The 22,166-nt window shown below is 46.4% G+C and overlaps 8 protein-coding genes across 8 annotated transcripts; 4 read left to right on the top strand and 4 right to left on the bottom strand.

Moving 5' to 3' along the window:
- Positions 1–86: 86 nt before the first annotated feature.
- On the top strand, positions 87–1,850 carry BHQ10_006279 (uncharacterized protein; the record flags this gene model as incomplete). The annotated part of the gene is made up of 3 exons (XM_040878847.1): positions 87–1,474; positions 1,534–1,678; positions 1,743–1,850. The coding sequence occupies 3 exons, from the start codon at positions 87–89 to the stop codon at positions 1,848–1,850; spliced, it is 1,641 nt and encodes a 546-aa protein (XP_040734783.1).
- Positions 1,851–2,921: 1,071 nt separating this feature from the next.
- BHQ10_006278 (uncharacterized protein) lies at positions 2,922–5,709 on the bottom strand (the record flags this gene model as incomplete). Its single annotated transcript, XM_040878846.1, has 3 exons — positions 2,922–4,559; positions 4,618–4,739; positions 4,785–5,709. The coding sequence occupies 3 exons, from the start codon at positions 5,707–5,709 to the stop codon at positions 2,922–2,924; spliced, it is 2,685 nt and encodes an 894-aa protein (XP_040734782.1).
- A 1,799-nt stretch (positions 5,710–7,508) lies between these two features.
- Positions 7,509–8,426, bottom strand: BHQ10_006277 (uncharacterized protein; the record flags this gene model as incomplete). The annotated part of the gene is made up of 1 exon (XM_040878845.1): positions 7,509–8,426. The coding sequence occupies one exon, from the start codon at positions 8,424–8,426 to the stop codon at positions 7,509–7,511; it is 918 nt and encodes a 305-aa protein (XP_040734781.1).
- Positions 8,427–10,432: 2,006 nt separating this feature from the next.
- Positions 10,433–12,226, top strand: BHQ10_006276 (uncharacterized protein; the record flags this gene model as incomplete). Its single annotated transcript, XM_040878844.1, has 2 exons — positions 10,433–10,679; positions 10,764–12,226. The coding sequence occupies 2 exons, from the start codon at positions 10,433–10,435 to the stop codon at positions 12,224–12,226; spliced, it is 1,710 nt and encodes a 569-aa protein (XP_040734780.1).
- Positions 12,227–13,089: 863 nt separating this feature from the next.
- On the top strand, positions 13,090–15,024 carry BHQ10_006275 (uncharacterized protein; the record flags this gene model as incomplete). Its single annotated transcript, XM_040878843.1, has 2 exons — positions 13,090–13,319; positions 13,380–15,024. 2 exons carry the CDS (start codon positions 13,090–13,092, stop codon positions 15,022–15,024), a joined length of 1,875 nt encoding a protein of 624 aa, XP_040734779.1.
- A 120-nt stretch (positions 15,025–15,144) lies between these two features.
- On the bottom strand, positions 15,145–16,392 carry BHQ10_006274 (uncharacterized protein; the record flags this gene model as incomplete). The annotated part of the gene is made up of 1 exon (XM_040878842.1): positions 15,145–16,392. One exon carries the CDS (start codon positions 16,390–16,392, stop codon positions 15,145–15,147), a length of 1,248 nt encoding a protein of 415 aa, XP_040734778.1.
- A 791-nt stretch (positions 16,393–17,183) lies between these two features.
- Positions 17,184–19,103, top strand: BHQ10_006273 (uncharacterized protein; the record flags this gene model as incomplete). The annotated part of the gene is made up of 1 exon (XM_040878841.1): positions 17,184–19,103. One exon carries the CDS (start codon positions 17,184–17,186, stop codon positions 19,101–19,103), a length of 1,920 nt encoding a protein of 639 aa, XP_040734777.1.
- A 476-nt stretch (positions 19,104–19,579) lies between these two features.
- Positions 19,580–21,854, bottom strand: BHQ10_006272 (uncharacterized protein; the record flags this gene model as incomplete). The annotated part of the gene is made up of 3 exons (XM_040878840.1): positions 19,580–20,765; positions 20,823–21,067; positions 21,429–21,854. The coding sequence occupies 3 exons, from the start codon at positions 21,852–21,854 to the stop codon at positions 19,580–19,582; spliced, it is 1,857 nt and encodes a 618-aa protein (XP_040734776.1).
- Between the last annotated feature and the right edge of the window lie 312 nt (positions 21,855–22,166).

The raw sequence follows: 22,166 nt of genomic DNA, 5'->3' as shown, positions 1-22,166 counted from the left end.
AAAAACGGTGAGCTGCTCATGCCTATATACGCCATAGCCCTAATCAAGTATAGATAGCTGAAAAGTACTAGACATCCATTGCCGAAATGATCGTGTTAGCAACGGCAGTGGCCTTGTCACTATTCGTCATATATCACTTCGTCTATTGCACGCTGTGGACAGGTCCCCTGCAGAAAGTCTCCGGTCCCAAAGCATACGCGATAACAAAATGGCGTCTTGCCCTTGACGACTACAATGGAGTCAGAACACGATCTATCCACTCCTTACACCAAAAGTACGGTACAGCAGTACGCATCAGTCCAAATGAAGTATCTTTCTCATCTCTCTCAGCGTTGAGGACAATCTACGGTGCTGGATCGGGCTTTGAGAGAACGAGCTTCTATCGCATGTTTGACGTCTACGGCAGACAGAATTTGTTTACCTTTGCAGGCGTCAAGCAGCATGCCGACAGGAAAAAGCTGTTGGCACACGCATACTCGAAGAGCGCGATATTGTCCCCCACTGCAATTGCAAAGCCGCTGATTGAGAAGAATGTGAAGAGCTACTTAGAATTACTGGAGTACGAGAAGGGCGTGACGGAGGAGATATTTCAGAGCCTTCACTGGTTTAGTCTTGATAGCATTACTGGCTTTCTCTATGGGGACCAGCATGGGGGAACTCATGCACTCAAAGGAGACTCCGGGGATAGAGCACTTCTAGGTGATATCATTGACCCTAGCCGGAGGTTACTGAGTTGGTATGCCGTTCATATGAAGAATTACACCAAATGGCTTTATACCCGGACCGGATTGATGGAGAAAATTGTGACGAATCTGGGATTATTGCCAATGAAAAAGCCCGCAACGTACACTGGTATTCGAGCACATGCGTTGAAGGCGTGGAATAGCTTCGAGGCTTCAGTCACTGAAAACCCTCCAACTCGGGACATTTCTATCATGGAGAAATTATGGCGACACAGCATATCCGAGAAAGGCACTCAACTTGATGGACTTGATATCGCGTCAGAAGCAGCAGATCACTTTCTAGCCGGAATCGACACGACCAGCGACACATTAATGTTCACAATATGGGCACTCTCACGCCCTGAGAATCGAAAATACCAAGAAAAGTTGATCCAGGAAGTTGACAAAATCGCCGAAACAGACTGCAATGCAGATGGAAATCCTACAGCTGAGGTTGCAGACAAGTTGCCATATCTCGATGCTATTATTAAGGAGACTCTTCGACTTTATGCTCCGTTACCAGCGTCAGAACCACGAACATCTCTAGTTGATACAAAGATTGATGGTTATATAATCCCAGCTGGCACGGTGGTAAGCATGTCGCCATATACCCTTCACAGAAATCCAGAGGTGTTTCCGGAGCCGTTGAAGTTCAACCCAGAGCGATGGTTGGGTGAGAATGGCGATTGTGCGGAGATGAAGAAGTGGTTCTGGGCTTTTTCGAGTGGAGGTCGTATGTGTATCGGGTTACAGTACGTTTGATTGTTCATTCTTGAAGTAGACAGAGAAGGTCTAACAGTTTTCAATCTAGTCTTGCAATGGCCGAAATGACAACACTGCTTGCAGCGATTTACAGAACATACACGACGAGTGTGTACGATCGACAAAAGGGAATCAGCCCAGGAATTACGAGTCGGTTTGAAGTCTTTTATGACGAAACTCTTCCCAAATTTGAGGTGAGTCCATATACGGTTTTCAGCTTATTACACAGGCTCAAATGCTCATTGCATCTTAATCTAGGAGCATGAATGTTGGGTCAATTTCATTAAACGGCAAAGCAACACAACATGGTCATATCACAAGCAGAGATTTGGCACCATTGAGATGTTTCCTAATTCATTGACCTGATCGCCGAGACACATCTCCAGGTCTTGAAGACCGCAGCAGCCGCATTGTGGGTTGCAATAGCAGTTTGTTCAGCTTGTAATTTGAATATGAATCATGAGTAAAAAGACAAGTTTCGGCATTGGGTTGGCGCAAATGTGACCCACTGAGTGAGATGTTCATTTGTAGGAGACTTGTTATAAACGAAGACACCTGCCCATTGATTCCTCTCAACTGGGTAGGTTGTGCGCCTTTGTTCAAAAGGTAGTTTCCCCTCTTGATACTAGCCGATCAGCCGCTCAATTTAGTACCGAGGGATGAAGTCATCCTGCATACACCAAATGATCTGTTTTCGGGAGTTCATATGTTCCGCCATCGATACATCCTATACTGTCTTGCCACGTTATGCAAACCAGTCGTACCAAGAAAAACATGTACCCCTTTTCCGCCCCCTGATTTTGCGCACCTCATCGAATAAATCAATACTTACATCGCTTGTGTTAATGACGTGCGTAGCTCCCAGTACCTTGGCGTGATTCAATCGAGATGCCGTATAATCAATGATGATGAAAATTTGGCAAGCAACCATTGCACAAGCGTAGTGGCCAAAGAATACGAGGAAAAAATATGAGCGGACTATTCTATGCCTTCGCCATTTCCAGAACGTACTCTTACAGAAAAATGCCGCGGGCAACAAGTTGGAACTGCAGCTCATTGTCCTTGAATGTGAGAGAGGTTAAATAGTTCAAGTGCCATTGTCCCTAACAGAGAGATCCATGTGTAACCACTGCCAACCAGTGTTAGGGTTTCTGACATTCTGAAAGGCAAAATGATATATGTTGCTCAAGTTGATTGGCCATTACCTAGTCTGGAAAGAGTGTTCATGATATTCATGAAATCTTTCGAAACAAATGGTGGACAATTTATAGAAATAGATACCAAGATTATTGTATTTTAGATTAAACTGTAAACCCTTCTTAGCTTTTACATTATTATTTTTATCTCTAAGTAGTTTTTTACTATCCAGCTAGAGCTACAGAATGAGGGTGGTTAAAGATTGAACTCAACTAGGCAGCTGTCTCTTTTTAATTTATTCTAGAAAGTAATAAATTTTAAAAGAGTTTCCCTTAGCTTTTTTTCATCGACAGCCTCCTCATAAGACTTGGATTTCCGCCATTGCATAAGGAAGTATGACCACAGGATCTCCAACTCCATAGGTTTGATAGTCTCCTGAGCGAGATGCATATGGCGGGKTTGCGTACGCCGAGCTCGTTTCAATGTTATAATCAAGACCCAGAAGCCGATTTGAAGCGTTGTTGCTATCTGAATTTCTAGTTCATTGGTTCCAATTTCCAAACTTCCTGTGATGTCAATCCAGGGGTCGAAGAGCTCAAAGGGGTCCAAAGCTCTGCCGTTAAGGGTCGCTCCCTGCGTATGAAATATTGGGCCCGTAGCGAGGATCGCGCCGTCTGTCGTTGAGCCATACCAGTCAAAGGTGGTCCTATAGTAGCCAATCCCAGATACGTTGCGCAACTGCGGATCGATTGAAGTCCAATTACTGATCGCTGGCCCACTGAAATTATCATATTGATATATAGTTTCCGTGTGGTTGGTTGCATCATATATGTTGGCTGTGGGTTCCCATCCGTGAATGGTGATGTTCCAGATGTCCAATGTTTGGCGTTCAGGAGGGTTGGAGATTGTCACGTTTACCGTGGATGAATTGAACAGATTGATCGTCATCTCGCCACCTGTGAAAGATTTGACGACAAGAGAATTTGCTCCGTAGGTGACATTAGCTTGGAGGCTGGGGTTCGGGACAGCATGCGTCTTCAATCCAGCGCCATTGCCATTGAAGTTGTCGGGTGGACCAATTGCAATGAGAGCAATTGCATCTTGCGTAAGAATCACTTCAACCGATGTAGTCAAGGAGGTCTGTGTATATGCTGCAATCCGTTCAATGCTACCAGTCAAGGAGTCCAAAAGGAATGGAACCCCTTCTCCGGTTCGAAAAGTGATGATCTGCGTTGACGCAGCTCCTTGATTGTAGAGATAGACATAATGAGTCAATTCCGTGGCATTCCATCGGTGGACAGTCAAAAGGGTGGTATTGACAAAGGGCAAGACATTTAATTCCTCGAGGGCAGAGACGACATCGCTTTGTGAAGGCACAATTTTGACATTCGTGTTAGACAAGATCGATGCCATGGTGGCATTAACGTAAGCGTCACCCGTGATATTATTCCCGGGAGTGGAGGATGGTGTCGTCCCTATAAAAATAACAGGAAAACCAGCATTCGCGTATGACGATATGTATCCAGCCGCAGCTGGAGGCATAGAGCTCTCATTATTCACCAAGATCGCCTTGTACGAAGGACCCTGGGCCGCGAGAACGCCATCTGTCAGAGTACCTGTAGGCAGTTCCAAATTTGCAGGAGATATGTAATTCCATGTATATCCAGCGTCGTACAATCCCTGGTCAGACCAAATGGTCCCAAGACCGGTGCTGAAACTGTAACGATAAATGGCCAGGTCAATTTGCGGTACCCCGTTTTGAAGAACAAAGTTAGTTCTTGCAACTTGATCAATTATGGAAGGGTACATTGACCATGATGGCTGGCGCACATTATGACTGCCTGAGTAGCCCTCCCAGATAAAAGCCGTGTAACCTGGCCAGGTCGTATTCGGATAGTTACCACTATAGGGTGAGCCGTGGAAAACTTGGAGGTTCACCTTTCAGAAGTCAGTATGTGCGAATTAGACGATATTCAACCCCTTCACTCAAACCTACCCCTCCTGCATGATTCGACCGAACATCCAACAGCAAAGTCGGCCACGTCAGGGAGTATGATTGGCCATAGTGAGCCCCTGTCTCACTACTCATGATACGAGCTTGAGCCATATTCACGCCCCCTGCAAATTGACGTTAAGCGTCGACATTATCGTTGAACTCCAAACTCTCGCACTCTGGCGCATCTGCTACAGAGGAAGCTGCAACGAAGTCGATAGGAAAACCGTAAGGTTGGTTAGAATACTGAAAGCCGCGAGAGTGGGCCCATTGTTTGAAAGTCTGTAGGTATTCCAGATAGCATTCTGTCAGGGTCTGGTAGTAGTCATTGACATATTTTTGGCCCTGGTCTGGCTGATCATAATAGAATGTACGGGCAGGATAGGATGTGAAAAACAATGGTAAGGCAGTTGTAGGAGAATACCCACGTCTGGAAAGGAAAGATTGAGTGAAATTGTCTGTCCACAAGAGGGGTGCCACCAGTTCTGCCGAATCCTCCCAAGCGTACATGCTGACAGTTTCAAAGTCTCCAGCAGTAATGGCATTTTGGTCCATGAACTGTGTAGACAGCTGCGCTCCCGCGGCACTGAAGTGGTCCACGATGAAGGATCCATTCGATGTCAATGGGTAATTGTTTGTTAAGCCTTGACGTGACTCGTACTGACCAGTACGTCTCTGCCAAAAGGAAAAAAGGATCCACTGGTCAGAGACTACTCCTGGCACCGTGAAATTCACATTGCCATCCTGGACCATAGCAGTGAGATCGATCATTGTCGATTGGTTCAAGAATATTTCGTTGTTAGTGGAGCGAGTAGTTTGCCCAGCTACCGCAGCAACCAATGTTGCTGGACTTGCGGACGTGTCTGGAAATACCCAGTAGCCTGGACTGCGTCCTGAATATGAAAGATCCGGGTCAGGCAATGGTCCTGAATATTGCTGTCCACCACTGATATTCAGATGTCCATACTCTAGCCCAGTGCTCAATCCTGGCGCTGTCTGATCCTGGACTGGTACCCCTGCCCCCTGGTTTGGACCTAGTGCGAAGTCCATATTCAAATCGTTCTCGGCAGCAGCTGATGCAAAAGCACCAATCATATTTTTCCATGCTACAGACCCAAATCCATATTGTCCCCAGTCAACTGCTTCTTGGCCTTATATTCCTGGTGTCGGGTCTCCGTAAAGCTGATAGGAGATTAATTCAAATCCGCCGAAACCAGCACCTGAACATTGTATCAACCATAGGATGCCGCGGACTAGCTTCAGAATATTGGTTATACATACATCTGAGCTCTTTAATATCAAATTTCACACGTTCTTCATCAATATAAGCATCAGGAGCCCAATAGCGGACTTTTGGGCGTGCATTGGAACTCGGATTGGCAAATGTGCCTCTATCCCAAGCATCACTCGTCGTGCCTGAGGTTCGATTTCTCCCCGCAGATTGAGCCAAGCGCGCCAGCCAAGAAAGTACCAGCAGTACGTAGATTGAAGTGACGTGCATTTTTTGAATTGGCTTGAAAACCCTTAGGGGACAATAGCATTCATAGATGTTGAGACACGCGCAGTCTTATATGCCCCAGTTCTCACGGTAAAAACTATTCCAAGATGCCTCAAATAAAGTATTCTCGGTCATCTCGCTTTCACTTCGCCCGAACGATTCAAATCCGGGTCCGTATTCCCCGAAGGACTCTTGTAGATGGAACCATCCATGGGTAGTTTTGCTAAAGTGTTAAGCTACCTGAGATCCACGATTTCCTTACATCCCCCGCGATGGCAACTTCTGTTTGCAAGCCGGGGAATATTCTAGCCCAAAAATAACGAGCCTTAATCAATTGTTAAATCCATTGTTTTGGTATCGAGAGGAGCTTCCCCATGCTCAGACAAGGTTTCACCACTTGATGCGGGGAATTGCTCATTATGGCCTAAGAATATTCACCGCGGACCGCGGTGAATTATTGCTCGGACCATAGCATTATTTTCAGGTTCTTTTCCACAATGATTAACATGGGTGCGACTTATGAATCTCTGCAGGGTAGTGGTGCCAATGTAATGTATAGCCCACCTGGAGGCTATTTTAACCACACTGCTGGCATGTCAGGGAACTCCACGACTGGTAGCCCGACCCAGTATCACTACTGCAGTGCCTGCACCATCGAACGCTCTCAACGGATCGAGCACAGATTGCGGCAAGTGGTACATCATAAACGAAACCTCATCAAATAACACAAGATAGCTAGCTAATGTTAGGAATCCATCAGGTTGTGGAAGTCGACGACTCCAGTATAGTATCTGTCGCCAACTCAATTTCTATAACGAATTTTTATTTCTTGAATCCTGAGATTGATGCAAACTGCACGAATCTTGAGCTTGGTGAAGCCTACTGTATCGCTGCTGTTGGAGACATCAGCATTTACTCTGGCTATCCTACAACAACCCCCTTGTTCACTGTGACAACTGCTAGCTTTCTCCAGTGTCGATACATCCATTTCCACTGCCACCAGCAATCCAGGATATATCTATGTACCGAGATATTTCCCGACTCTGCGCACCGGGCCCCCGGTCAGGCTGCGAATTATATAGAAATTATGATAATAGCACGTTACATGCCAACTCTTGCAAACTAATCGCATGGCTCAGTGAGATCACAACCGACGATTTTCTCGCATGGAACCGCAATTTCGACTCTAACATGACCACATATCCCTCGCAGCCGGGTTAAAGCCACTGCGACTTACTAGATGACAGTACCGTTAGTGACACTCCCCCTTTTTCTAAAAAGGAAATATATACGTAAGTAGGGTGCTGAGATAAATTATCATATCCCTAAATTGACTAGCACAGCCTTACCGAACAATCAAGTATCACAAACCATTCCAAAGTAGGGGAATCTCAGATCAGAACGGGAAGGTCATCTCAGGAGGACGAACATACAAGTCTGCCCATGCGCCGTCGCTGGTAATATGTGCAGAGGGCCCTATCTGAGCCCGTTTATAGTCAACCTTCATCCAGCCCACTTCTTCCAGCGTGCACCCCTCTACCGGCTCAAAATTATTCTCTGGCGGGGGACTACCACAGCCCTCTAATTCCTCTTCAGTCAGAAACCTCGGTTTCCATCGGCCTTCAATCAGGATCACAAAGGCGCCATCTTCTACCTCCTCAGGTGGAATGCTCAGAACAGACAGCAACGCTTCCTCATCAACCATTATACAGAGTCTGTAACGGGCTGACATCCCCTGCGAAGCACGATTAAATGGAATGCCTTGCTCGGTCTCACATGCACTATGCGCCCACTGGTTGAAATAATCACGCACAATAGCTGGACTCACGCCATCGAATCGTGTTTTGTCGTCCATCACAGTAGGCTTGAAATAATCAAGTAGGTCAAGACCATCTGCATATTCAAGTGTATGGTTTACATGGTAGAGAAAGCGACGCATGAACTCTTCCCAGTCGGAGTCGCTCTTGTAGGTACATCTGTAGACGACAAGGCCCCATGACTGGAAGCCGTCGCTGAGCATATGCCTCGCGATAAGATCGGCTTCATTATTATCATGATCGGAGGCCGGGACTGGATCTCGTTTAGATTTCTCGGGTGGCCATATTGGTGGCAATACGAGAGAAGGGAACTGTTTCTTTATATTATTGGTCCATGCTTGTCGCGTGCTGTTATTTAGTGATTGGCGGTGGAAGTTCCAGGCGACTCGCGGTAGCTTGGAGAATGAACTTGGTTTTGACAGGGTCCAGCTGGCAGTGCTCGGTAATTGGCGTCGATTTATGAGAAGAGGTTTTGCACCCCGAGCGTAGGGCGTCATCTTGACAGCTTTGGTGGGAGATGGGAGATGGGAGCTGCAGTGCGTTTGTCACCCAAGCTGGACATGTAGATTACCGTCCTTCACCGCCTAGTGACTAGACTGAATTTTGTTGCGATCATTTCCCTACGCATATATCAATCATTTCAATCATTTTGGACTACCGATAATATGAGTTCGCTTTTGAAGCATTACACTTTCTGAAGCCAGGAGAAGAGCCCAATGTAAGTTTAGTAGTACGAATATACAAGTTGAAGTACTTAAATCTCTTAAACCTATTTCTGCAGAGCTACAGGCTCAAAATATGAGCAATATAACAACTAATAATCACTTAATCACTTGTAGTCAACAGTACTTAAAATATACATAAAGGAATGCGATACATCCACACCCCCGAAGGTCGGGCCACGCCCTTTCAAGCACATTCTCATTCTGAAATCAGCATAGCATTAAAAAAAGAAAGAAGAAAGATTGAATGTGGCATCAATCAATTAGCTGTGGAAAAATGTATTCCAGGCGAATTACGAATTTTGTCGTTAAAGTCGACACAGGCCCTGTACCGAAGATTGCGGGTCGTTCCTGATCAGCAGGCGATCGCGGGAACGGGCCGAAGCCCGATATTCCATCTTAGTTCACTTTCACAGTGTTTAACGCAGGAACAGGATGGATTCTCCTACATGATACACCAACCAGACAGGCAGAGAAAATATCTCTAGAAGAAAAGAAAATGACAGGATTACTTTACCGCTATCCCAAATATGGTGAGTGCAGCGCATATATCCACTCAACTGTCCTCATTGGATGGCGAAMATCCCTCCCCTTCCTAAACTAGCGTGCATGGCTTTGCACAATCTCCTGTATGGCAGCCTATTTCAAGTAATTTCTCTCTTTTAGTTAGACACACAGTACAATACGTTACTAACGATCACGAATCTAGGTCCAGATCAAACTCTATTCTTCTTAATTTTAGTTAAGAATTACCGAAGGCACTTTCTACCAGATCGCATCGTCTATTTGAAGGGGCGGCACCTGAGCTCGTCCGTCACTCCGCGACAATGTTCGCTTGCCGACAACACGCATTCAGGTTATGAATGCCCGAGCCTGTTTCTGGACTCTGATGTGACCTTGGTTCCTAGACTGAGCAGTTTAACAGGAAGATCAGGAATACCGTTGCATACTTATGCTGAGGCTCAATGAAAGGAAACATTGGAAGGCCTGGCCAGATACTATATGAATCAATTTCATCCATCCATGAAGTCGATGCTATCTCATTACCATAAAAATCTTCTACCAAGTCAGCTGTAATTGAACAGCATCGGGATACCGGGGAGTCGTCAGAGGACATGCAGTATAACACTACCTAGGTTTAGGTCATCATCCCCTTGTTTAAAAAATGATGGATGAAACCCCTGTCAATGAGCAATTTCAGGTTCTAATATTCAATAGCGTGATTCTTATCCGAGAGCAAGCGCTAAAGGATTGTAAGACCTCTTGACGTTACCACTATAACCTCAAGAATATACAGCCTTTCCACTTTCTGAGCAGCATTGAATGTTGTTGACGAGTGACTAGGATTTGAGAAGAGAAATTAGGAATAATACTTCTTCAAGAGAAAGGATGAAATGGCGTGCTAAGTACTATAATGTGGGGGTTTGAAGAACACCACCTTAGCTACTGCATCTGATATTACCAACCCCAGGATTTACGCTACATGTAAATTTAGCCTAGGCATGACGATCTCCCAGCCAGCTCTTTGTGGCTTGGTGCGTGATTGGATGGKCAAGCACCATTTGGAAATGTATTGTCGAGATTCCCCGGGCCACTCAGGCTGTCACTTTAAGATTCGCAGTATGAAAATGCCGGAGGACGACGACTAGAATCTTGATGGTGTGAGTATGCAACGCACGGCAATATAAAAGAAAGCTGGGTTTTCCTCGATATTAAAAAAATTGTCTATATTGGAGTAAGGGGTAAAAAAAGCCCTACTCTTTAGCTGCCTCTAATTGAATATGGCGGCTAAGCTATTCTCATTCCTCGCCCTTGAGGCACTCTTGGGTCTAGCACGAGCAAGCCTTCAGTGTTCTGGACAGTTTGAGAAGGTCTCAGCTGGGGAATGGGTCAATCGTGCAAACCCGGGATGGAATCTGGGAAATACCCTTGATGCTTTGCCCACCGAGGGGAGTTGGGGAAACGTCGCTAACTTCTCGACATTTGATGACTTGGTTCATGGAGGATTCAAGGGACTCCGTCTACCCGGTATGAGTGCTTGAAATTTCAAATATTCTTTGCTTCTCTAAAGGGAAAACAAAAGGCCAGGAGACTGACTTCAACGACATTTAGTCAGCTGGGCTGATCATTTCATCACGGGAGCACCGAGCTACACCGTGAATGCTACCTGGTTGCAACGCGTTGAGGATGTCGTAGACGCTGCACTGGAGCGTGGCCTTCACACCATTGTCAATGCGCACCACGAGTCGTGGTTTGATCTTCCCGATGCCAATGGCAACTACACTGCTATTGAACAGCAGTTCTACCAACTGTGGTATCAAATTGGAACCAAGCTAGGCTGCAAGTCTTCGTTGCTTGCCTTTGAACCCATCAATGAACCATCGGCAAACACGGCGGATCAGATTGCAGAGTTGAACAAGATCGAGGCTTTGTTCATCCAGGCACTCGCCGACAGCGGTGGTTTCAATGCGGACCGTGTTGTGACTCTGATTGGACCAGGCGAAGGTCTCGATATACCCGGCAACCTCGTGTTGCCTACAAATATCACGAATCCCTACGCTTTCCAGTTCCATTACTACTCTCCCTACGAATTCATCTTCCAGGCATGGGGAGAAACGCTGTGGGGATCCGACTCGGATAAAGCAGGCGTCGATACTGATTTCTCTGAAATTCGAAACAATTACACTGATGTTCCTCTCCTGATTGGCGAGTGGGATGCTAATCCATCGACTGAGCGTGCAGCTCGTTGGAAGTACATTGACTACCTGATCCGTGACGCCCGCAAATACAACATCACTACATTCATGTGGGATGCCGGCTCAGATCTGCTCAACCGCACTTCCAATACATGGACTGACCCTGTCGCCCATTCAATCATCATCGAAGCTACAGCTGGAGTCAATAACAGTCTTGCCGACAGCACCGAGGACGGTGGCGCTACTACACAGTGGTCGTCTGCCTACGTCTGGCACCAACTCGGAACACCAGTCGTTGACATTACCAACCCTTATATCTTGAATGGCAATCAGCTAAAGAGCATCAGTGGACCACACGGAAATCTTGTCCACGGTCGAGACTATGTTGTGAGCGGAGCCAATGTGACGTACAAGGCCAGCTTCCTCTCGCAATATTTGTCCAGTAGCGCCACCGCTGCTCCCGGCGAGAAAGCCGTCCTGACCCTGAATTTCTCACACGGCACATTCCTCTACGCGACCCTTATCGAGTGGGATACACCAGTTCTCGCTACGACCGAAGTATCTGCCGCTTCTGTGGGCAGCAATGATCTGTATATCCCTATCACCTACAAAGGTTATCCCCAGGTTGCTGCTGTTCAGGCGACACTCTCAGACGGCACGTATCTGTTCGATTCCTGGACCCAATGGCTTGGACCACTTCAAAAAGGTCGAACGACCTCTGGTAGCCAATTCAATTGGGATGCTAGCAGTGTGACCATTCTGAACAGTGCCGTTCGAGCTGTGACCCAGGCTGGTATCGAGGCTAATTTCACCGTGGAATTCTTCCCTCGACTCGGCAACCAGGGACCGAACGCAGTCAATGTTACCATCACGCCTTGAAGAGAATACCTAATAGTATGACTGCAGCGGTGGGTTCCAGTATCGATATGCTGCTATGATGCGTAAGGACACTTATCATTGATGCTATATGTCTTCTTAGTATTCATTCCAATTTAGTCTTCTTCTTCTTCTTCTTCTTCATTTTGTGCAGATCTTCAAATTACTACTGGTCTAGAGCCACCCCAAAGGATCCCCCGTCAACCCTAAAGCCCAGGGTATTGCCGTACAATCACATGCCAGCAGCTACTAATCGACAGTCCACCCTTAGTTTCGAACCCAACAGAAAAGCCAGTTTACAGGAGGATTTCTTCGCTGAAATTGATTCAGCTCCGATTCTCTCTTTAGAAAGTTTCCCTTACAGCTGTCGCCTAAAAATAGCCAGAGCTTATACTCGTAAATCAATAGCCACTATTTACCCGCTCAGCCGCGGTTAGTCTCAGCATTGGCGATTGCTGACGGGGGAAGTCCCACAGCGCCAGGAGAAATCAAGTACGTAGGTATCTATGGGTATAAACTATTCTAAGTATTCATTTTTTTTTTCGTACGTAGTACCATTTGATAGCTGAGTGACTAAGTCTATATAAATTATTATACCTATATACCTGGGTACACTGGATGACACTTGTTCAACGTATGGGAAACACGAGACTCAGCCCACTAGACCCCACGGTAGGCATCCCCCGACACCGACGGGACGAAGGCCGAGATTCCATATTCGTTCACTTTTACAGTGTTTAATGCAGGCACAGGATGAATTCTGCTACTGTTCCTGCATTATATACCAACCAGACAGGCTCTACTAAGCTCAAAAGAACTCGGTCAATCTCCGCACTAATTAGTGTTTTCATACCAGAGACGCTACAATGACTGAACGCTCCACTCCACCGTCCCCCATCCGTGAGCTGCGAGATGCATTTGGCGATCCCAAGCCTCCAGACATCAGCCGAAAGATTACGGCTTKCGTCGCATGTCGCAAACAAAAAATCAAATGTCATATGCCGGGATCTGCGCCGCCGTGTACTCGGTGCAGGAAGCGGGGGCTTTCGTGTACAGTGAATCGCAGTCTACAGATGCTACTGGAAAGTGATACCATGTAAGTATGCCGGAGATAAGTTAGGGCCGCATTGACCACTAATTGACTTTGGTCTTCTAGGTGGAAACACGAGATGGAGAAGAAGATACAGGCGCTTCAAGATGAACTTAGCAGGATCACTCGACATGGCCTTGTACATTCTCAGCATGAAACTCCTACCACAATAGCAAGTGGTGTTGGTAGTGAAGATCCCGCCCCGTCAGCAGATACGAATCTTCAACATGAAAGTCAATGGAACATTCACCTAAATCCAAAGTCGGGTCCGGGTGCGGTCCCAGGGTCTTACATCGCGCAGGCATCCACACCTACATCACCAGCCACAACCCATCAAGACCTCATATCAAAAGGAATTATTAGTATCGAAACTGGAATGAACTACTTTGAAAAGTACCATCAATGGCTTGATCACTTCGTTTATCGAATTCTCGGAGACCACGACAAGGTGACTTTTGATGGTACACGCGAGTCATCACCACTCCTGATTGCTGCAGTGTGTACAATCGGCGCCCTACATTCTCCTTCTAGGATAGATGACTTTAGCGCATGCCGAAGCGAGTTCATTGCATTGAGCGAGAAGCTCAGTCTTGCGCAAACCGGCGGTATCGCGGATGTTCAAGCACTTTGCATTGGAGCATTCTGGCTTCCGGATCTGTCCTGGTCACTGGCTGGGGCAGCTGTACGTCTAGCCACTGAACTGCAGCTTCATAAGAGCTTCTTCAAAGTTTTAGATGGTGATCAGCAGCATTATTTACGCACTCGCCTCTATTATCATGTATACGCCTGTGATCATCATGCCTCCATACCATTCGGAAGACCTCCGATGACTCGTGAGTGTGAAGCTATCCGGGAAGCAAGGAAATTTCTCAACTGCAAATATGCTACGGAAGACGACTCGCGTCTCGTCAGCCAAGTCAGTCGCTGGAGCGTTCTTTCAAATATATACGACACGTTCGGTGTCGACGTCGACCGGCCACTTTCAGATACTGAAGTACCCTGCCTAAGAAAATTCAATCTTGCACTTGACAATCTGCGAGCAGAGTGGATTGACAAGTTTATTCCGAATGACCATGTCGGAAACTATCCTCGCAAAGGGGTCAATTTGCAGTATTATTTTGCTAAACTATATCTTTGCTCTCACGCCTTCCGAGGAGCGGGCTCACAAGAATTTCAGTCGAGATCGCACGAGGTGGCTATGGAAGTGGACCACGTAGCCAATACTGCAGTGCTATCAGCCCTATCTATACTATGTTCTGTACTTGCCGATGTCGAGACTCAATCATTTCTGGATGGCCTACCAACCTACTTCCACATTATGATTACCTTCGCTGCTGTGTTTCTCATCAAGGTATCGTCCAGGCCTTCATCCTATGTACGGCTTGATGTACAAGAAGTGAAGCGTCTTGTAGAGGATACTGGCAGGACATTGAAACGCGTAACATCGAACATGCATCCACGACATCTACTCGTCAGCATCGCCAAGGGTATTGAAAATCTGTTACAGCAGTTCAGTCAGACCGATGAGCAAGTCTCTTCTACTACTAACACTGCTGCTCCAGAGACAACCACACAAATGCCTGAAATGGATGTTTGGAATAGTAACTTTGCGTTTGATCCATACTTCCTCGGCGAGTACGATTTCTACTCTGATCCGTCTATGGATGTTGGTCTTGACTTCTCTTTCGAAAACGTGGCTCTTCCAGAGTAAAATCGGGATTTAGTCTTTTTGAAATGAGGTATATATGCTAGTGATAGCGAACTTCAAGACACAACATTGATTCATGATCAATGACATAATTCCCAAAAGATATCCAGGACGAGTTTCCGTCTACCAGTTAAGCGCCAAATCAAAAATATCATAGTTCCTCCAATTATAATTGTGCTTTGCCTTTGCTCCGTCAGCATTTCCTATAGGACGGGATAACAGCAACGGAATCTGCTGCTCAGACAAACCACCATGCGACCTCAATGGATGATCACCAATCGTAGACAAGTCATGCTCATCCTTTCGGCTCCCAATGACCGCATTTTTCTTCGAAATGACGACAAAATCACCTTCCCTATCCAGCGGCATTTCATATACCTCGGACGCCGCTTTTCCGTCGAGGACCTGCTCAACCTGTGGCAGGGACTTGGTGAAAGCAATCATATCAGATATATGATTTTCCTCTTTTGCATAGACTCGTACAAAGGAGCCAAGAGCTCCATGGTGCTTGACAAACGGGTCGGTGATGGGGCATATGACTCTTGCAGACTTTGAGCCCCATTTCTCAGCCAATGCGTCTTCCAGAAATAGAATATTGGGTTTTCCATCATTGTCAGATTTACTGCTCATGCCGTGGTCGCCTGTGACAGCAACGACGGCGCCGCGGGCGACTAACTGACCAATTCGCTGATCAAGTGCAATGAAAAAGTCATTGGCCTCTAGTGACCCGGGCGCGTGTTTGTGCTGAACGTAGTCGGATAGCGTAAGATAGAGTAGATCCGCGCGTTTTTCTTCAAGTAACTTGATACCCACGTCGAGCACGTAGAGGGATAAATCGCCCGAATACTGACTAGGCGCCTTGCGTCCAATCCAGTCTTCCACACCTTCAATACCATTTTCGGCAAGTGTACAACTTGTTACCCGCTGGGATGAGAAGCAAATATCTCCCTTGCTAGGCTGGAGTCCATGAGCCAGAATGCGGCGTAGCTTGTCTTTAGCCGTGATAGCCGCAACTCTTACCCCGTGTAGGGACATTTGCTCTAGGATCGTGGAACCACGGAGCAGAGAGTCATCCTGTATCATCTTTTCTTTTCCTGTCTCGCGGTCGAGGAAGAAGTTACCTGCGATTCCATGGATGGCAGGTGGCTGGCCGGTGATTATGGAGACGTTGTTGGGGTTGGTGAAGGATGGCATGCATGAGTTTGCCGTGGCGTGGAAACCCTGTTGGACGAATTGCGCGAGGGTTGGGATAATGCCATCGGAGATTCCTTGGGTAAGGTATTCCGGGTCGAAGCCATCTACGCAAATGACGACTGTAGGTAGTTTGGGCAGGGCGTAGGACCGGCCGTGTAAAGTGATGGAATCAGCCATTATTACGAACAGTGAGATAGTTCAAATGAAGATAATAAGATGGTGTACAGTAATCTAGAGTGAGACGGTTTCCCTTATTTATAACTTAATAGTGTCTCCAGCACTGAACATACTAACTCAAAAGGACGGGACGAAGGCCGGACGTTAGGGCTAATATTTAGGGTTAGTGCTTGAGACAGTGGCGGACTTCGTCCCGGCACCTGCATCTTCTTCCATCCATTATCCTAGATGCAGATAGGAAATATTATCTGCCGTGAGGTATGATATTGGCCATGTTTGAAATAGATAGTTAGCTATACGTCCCATCGGAGCAATGAGCTGGGAACTTTAGGGGTTCCAACCCCGAATGCATCAGATTTTGTTACTTTGTATGGCGTATTCTCGCTTCCCATTGACATTATGCCTAGGTGGGAAAGGCTCTCAGTCAATCAAATATCAAATACCATATTAAAAGTCAAATAGGGATATCTAGATACATGCGCACACCTTTGCATATTGAAGGTTAAGACTTCTCGATTTGTAAAGCTACCAAAGTGTCACGTCTGTAGGTATTTAAATTATTAGCTACATTTGGAAATCAGGGTTAGGGCTATGATATGCTTCATCAACACAATTTGATCCAATCAGAGACGTCCATAGATGGAGAAGCACTAGGGGGGATCCACAGGCGGGTATAAGCTTTATTTTGATTTATCACAACATACTTAGCAGTTTTGATACCAAAAGATAAATATGATCACATGTTCAGTTTAGAGTGTGGCGCTTGTTTTGGGGAGGCAAATTGAGCAACTATGCTGCCGTCTCTTTCAAGGGAGAGTGCTAACACCACTCTGGTGACGCCGCAACCTGGGCAGGACGGAGGCAATCGGGTTTCTTTTGGTTCAGTGGAGGATGATTCTTTTGGGAGGTTACAGGAATCTCTTTTTGGGGAAGAGGAGGATTTTGACGAACTCGAGGATTCCCCATGTCGAAGATTACGTGGGAAACGCCCAGGAAGAACACGCTTGATTTATCTGAATACTGGAAGTTCTACGTCTGGGGCAGAAATTAGTGGTGAGGATGAGCTTAATGAAGATAATGAAGACGGGAGAGATGAAGACAACGAAGACGGCGATGACGAAGATGACGAAGAAGACGGCAAGGAGGATGAGGACGGTGAAGACGACGAGGAAGAAGACGTTCACGACGATGAATCTATTCAGTCAATAAAGGCTGAACCCTTACCTGTGACGCAACCAAATCATAACGACGGACAAAGCAACTTTTTAGAACGATACCAACATGAAAATAAATGGCTTGAATTAAAAAGCAAACCCATTCCAAAGTTGGAACCTGATCGGAGCAAGTGGGTCGATGAATGGTTTCAAGCTTTCCAAGAGGGTGTCCGCTTGAAGATTCCCCGTTTCGTCAATGACGGATCTAAAATGGCCATACTTGACTTTTTAGCTGCTGTCGACCTGCAAGATGCCGAGACATTAGGAGAATTGATATTCATGGGATACAAAGCTGATATTGAACTGAGCGGGATGTCAGAGACATTCCACTTTGAAAGCATCCTTCTCGACTTTATGCTTCTGCGGTCCGATAGAGAACCCGCCACCACAACCCAGGGCGAGGATAAGTCTCACCATATCAAGGAAATGGATCAAATCAGAGAAGACTGGTATGGACTTTGTTTCAGCAATTTCCCGTCCACAGAATACGCTCTAGATGCGTGGCTTGAAAAGTGGAGGTTGACCTACGACCGCGGTGTTGCCCTAAAGATCCCATCATTCATTGAGGACAATGGCAAAGAAGCTATATACACCTTCCTCTATCGTGTCAAAAACGAAACAGGATTTTCTTGGTTTCTTCCATGTTATCGCTCTGAACTGGAATTTAACGATCCTGTCCCATCTTTTGCTAGTATTCTTGATGATTTCCAGCTTGAGTGGATAGGGCATAAGGAAGTCGCTGAGGAAAAAGCGGCCGAAGCGAAGAAAAAGTGCGTCTGCGGACTGAAGAACCACCAGAAATGGGTTGAATGTTACTACCTCAACTCATCAATCAGGCCAGAAGGATGGATACCAAAGACTACGGTTATGGCCCGCATCGATGAACAAGCAAGAACCGACAGAAAGCTCAAGAACTTCATCCGAAAACACAGAAAGAAGCAATCTCCGCCCCCACCAGAACAAGAAGAGCCGAAAAAAGAAGAGAAGCCGAAAGACGCGGAGACAGAGGAAGAGAAAGAAGCAAAACGCGGTCCAATCCAAGTCATATTCCCCCATCTTTCGGGCGAAGCCCTCGAAACCAACGAAAAGATAAAAACCAGCTTTTTCGTCTTCAAGGATTCGCCAATCCATTTCTGCAACGACCGTAGCCGATTCATGACTTTCAAACAACGCGATCCGACCTTGCCACAAAACAGGATCCATTGTATGGATCCCTTCAAGACTACTATCGGTATACACGGAGTCGGGCGCGTAAAAGTTAAAGCGACAACGCCCGATGGGGTTGAGAAGGGCGTTCATATAGAATTGCACGAGGTCAAATATTGCCCAGAGGCACCGTGGAACGCGATATCGATAGACCTATTTAACTCCTGGAGATATTATTTTGATGAAGTGAAGCTTATGTTCTACTACATCACAAACAAAGAGCGCAAGTATTTTGCGAAAGTGGAAGAGAGATTTGGTCGACGGATGCTCGAGTATAACCTGGTTGAATAGAGGCAATCTAAATGTATAATACCTACGTCTGCCTAGCAAATCTGAAATAAGTGAAAAAGGGGCGGGTACCGATCATACAAGAGGTGCAAGGATGTATGTATATTTGGCGACGTGTCATGCCATACATTTCTACTGCTCAAATCTTAATTAGATCAACTTATCAAGGCTGTGTTATGACAACTTATTTGTATTCAAATCATCAGAGAATATCTAGGTATCGTATACTAATAGTCATGCTTATGCTCATGCCATGCCCATGTCCATGAAAATTATACCTAATCCATTGAAGCGCAAAAGAAAAAACATAAATCATGCAAAATTCATTAACAAGGAAAAGCAAAAAACAACGCTAATATTCCGGTCCATCCAAGTAGCTGGAATCAGCAGATGGTATGACAGTAAACGCCGGGGCCCAAAATGAAACAGAAGTGAGAGGATATGTGTGTTACATTGATAAAATAATGGATGACAGCAGGTTATACCATTTGTTCGGCTGGACCTTTTCTCCCTCTCCGTTCGAGTAGAGTTGCATTAGCCATGTTAAGTTCGAACGGTTGTCTAGCTGCTCGTGCCGCGTTTTGTCGCGCTGCTGCTGCAACAGTTGCGCTGTGTTGACCATATCCACCGGCTGCTGGTTGCTTCTGACGCGCAGTCGTTGTGGCCCCGCCATATCGATTGACTGTTCGTGCTTGAGCAGCACTGCTTGGTTGTGTTCCCAAATTAGTCTGGCGCAATTTGGCTTCCATAGCGGCGACATCGTTGGCGGCGGTTTGTGATGATCGCGGAATCTTCGCAGGTGGATCTCCTTTTTGGTTGTTGGCATCTTGCTCGTAATAGGCTGCCTCTTCGTCGTCGTCATAATCTTCGTTAAGAGGGTTGAGCTGAGAACTGAATCCTGCCGCTGGGTTGGCACCGCGGTATCCTTGTCGGAAATTCTTTCTTCGCTTGCCTTCCTCCTCTTGTCGGTGCACTGCATAACCGACATCAAAGACCTCGCGCAGATTAACAACGCCAGGCGAACGGAAGTCCATTCGTCGCTCAGCGGCTGAAAGGGGTGTTTGCTGGACGTCGAACATTTGAGAAGCATTTTCCTTGTGGCGAGAAATTTGAGGAGTGGCTAGAGGGGGGGCATCAGCAGCAGCATGTGTCGATTCATTTGTATTCTTAATCCATGGGTGGTCAAGAAACTGGCGAATAGTGTACCGTTTATCGGGGTCAACCGTGAGAAGGTGAGATACAAGATCTTGCGCCGGCTTGGAGATGTCATCCCACCATGGCGACAAGAAAGTGTATTGTCCTCGGGCGACCTTTTCCGTAAGAACTTGGATACTTTCGTCGTAGAAAGGTGGGAAACCGCAGAGAAGAGTATAAAGCACACAACCAAGTGCCCACATATCAACACTCTTTGAGTACCGCTCATCCTTCACAATCTCTGGTGCAGTATAACCCACGGTACCACAGGGCGTCATCGTCTGGCTATCCCAAATGACTTTAGAAAGACCAAAGTCGGCAATCTTAATCTTGCCAATACCACCAGCACCCACACCAGGAATGTATTCACCCTCGTCTACTTTGTCTTCGTCGCCAGGCTGGCGTGGTTTTGGATTTTTGCTGGGTACGAATTCAGTAGGGTAAAACAATAGGTTTTCGGGTTTGATATCACTATCAGAATACATCAGCGACCATTTTTCACACACTTCTGTTGGGCGGGGAACCTACCGATGGACCACGCCCGAGATCTCGTGAAGATACTCGATAGCTTCTGCAACTTGTGTAATAACGTGACGACTGAGTTCCTCGCTAAAGTATGTCAATCGCACGATTTGGTGGAACAGCTCGCCACCTGGGCAGAGCTCGAGAACAATATAGTAGAACTGGGACGATTCGGAAAAATCAACCAACTTGACGATGTTGGGGTGATCGAGTTGGCGCATAATCTGAACTTCCTTGAGGATGTTTGCTCGCTATAGACATGTAACAATATATTAGCAAGGGTAACGAAAGAGAAGCATATCACGCAATATTGACAAGACAGATCAGGCATAAGAATAGAGAGATATGTTCAAGGAAATGATGCGGATATGGAGTAAAAGAAGTATCTCGCACCTCCACGGCTTTGTGTTTCTTCTTATACGGTTGAGGGTGTTGATCGTCCTAGATCCCCGTCGACAGACGTTGGCGATGGACATTACGGCAGTCGGCGCATGAGAAAACAGATAATGACAAAACAAGTTCAAAAAAGCAGCGACAACAGCAAAACATAATGGACGCGCAACAAGTGAACAAAGAAGGGAAAGAAGATGGGAAGTACTTCCTGATCCATACCTGATTGTTGTTCATTTCAAATTTTCGCACGACCTTGATGGCCACCTCCTCCATGTGCGAAAGTGTATCTTTGGCTCTGTAAACATTGCTAAAGGCTCCGTCACCCATTTTCTCGACGAGGATATATCGATCTAGGCCAGGATATTTGGGCATCTTTGACTTGCTATGTCGCTCCTCGGCGACTAGTTTCTCGATGTCGGCCCTTGAAATCTTATTGTTACTGGTTTCCTTTTGCTGGGACGGTGCTTGGCCGTTTCCGCTGCCATGTTGGATCGTGTCGAGGTTATTGGCGTATTGTCCCTGGGGTTGCCGTTGTTGTTGGGCGTGGACAGGTGTGACATCGGTAGTTGGTTCGGCGTGAGGCGTCACTATGCGGGCTTGTTTGCCATGACGGATAAAGTTCTTCAGGTTCTGTATTGTGCTCATGGTGGCGGTGGGGAATCTATTTAGGTTTGGAATGTGAGGGAGGAGCGGAGAGAAAGGGAAGAAAAGAGAAGAAGTGCTCGAGTTGATGGAGTACTCCTAAGGAAGGAATGTTGAGACAGTGAAGGAGAGAACCGAAGAAATAAGGAAAAGGACAGAGGGTAGGAAGGGGATGACGAATGGGGTAGTTAATCAGAAAATGAGAAGAGGGAGGAGAGAAAGTCTCTGTAGGGCATGACAGTTTGGGTAAGCGATGACGGAAGAAGAGGAGCAGGGACCAACGGCGCTGATTAGACCACTGTGGCTTGACTCTCC

Source organism: Talaromyces amestolkiae (genome assembly GCF_001896365.1).
Source record: "Talaromyces amestolkiae strain CIB chromosome Unknown scaffold11.1, whole genome shotgun sequence".
Classification (NCBI taxonomy): Eukaryota; Fungi; Ascomycota; class Eurotiomycetes; order Eurotiales; family Trichocomaceae; genus Talaromyces; species Talaromyces amestolkiae.
This window is presented reverse-complemented; position numbering and strand designations above follow the sequence as displayed.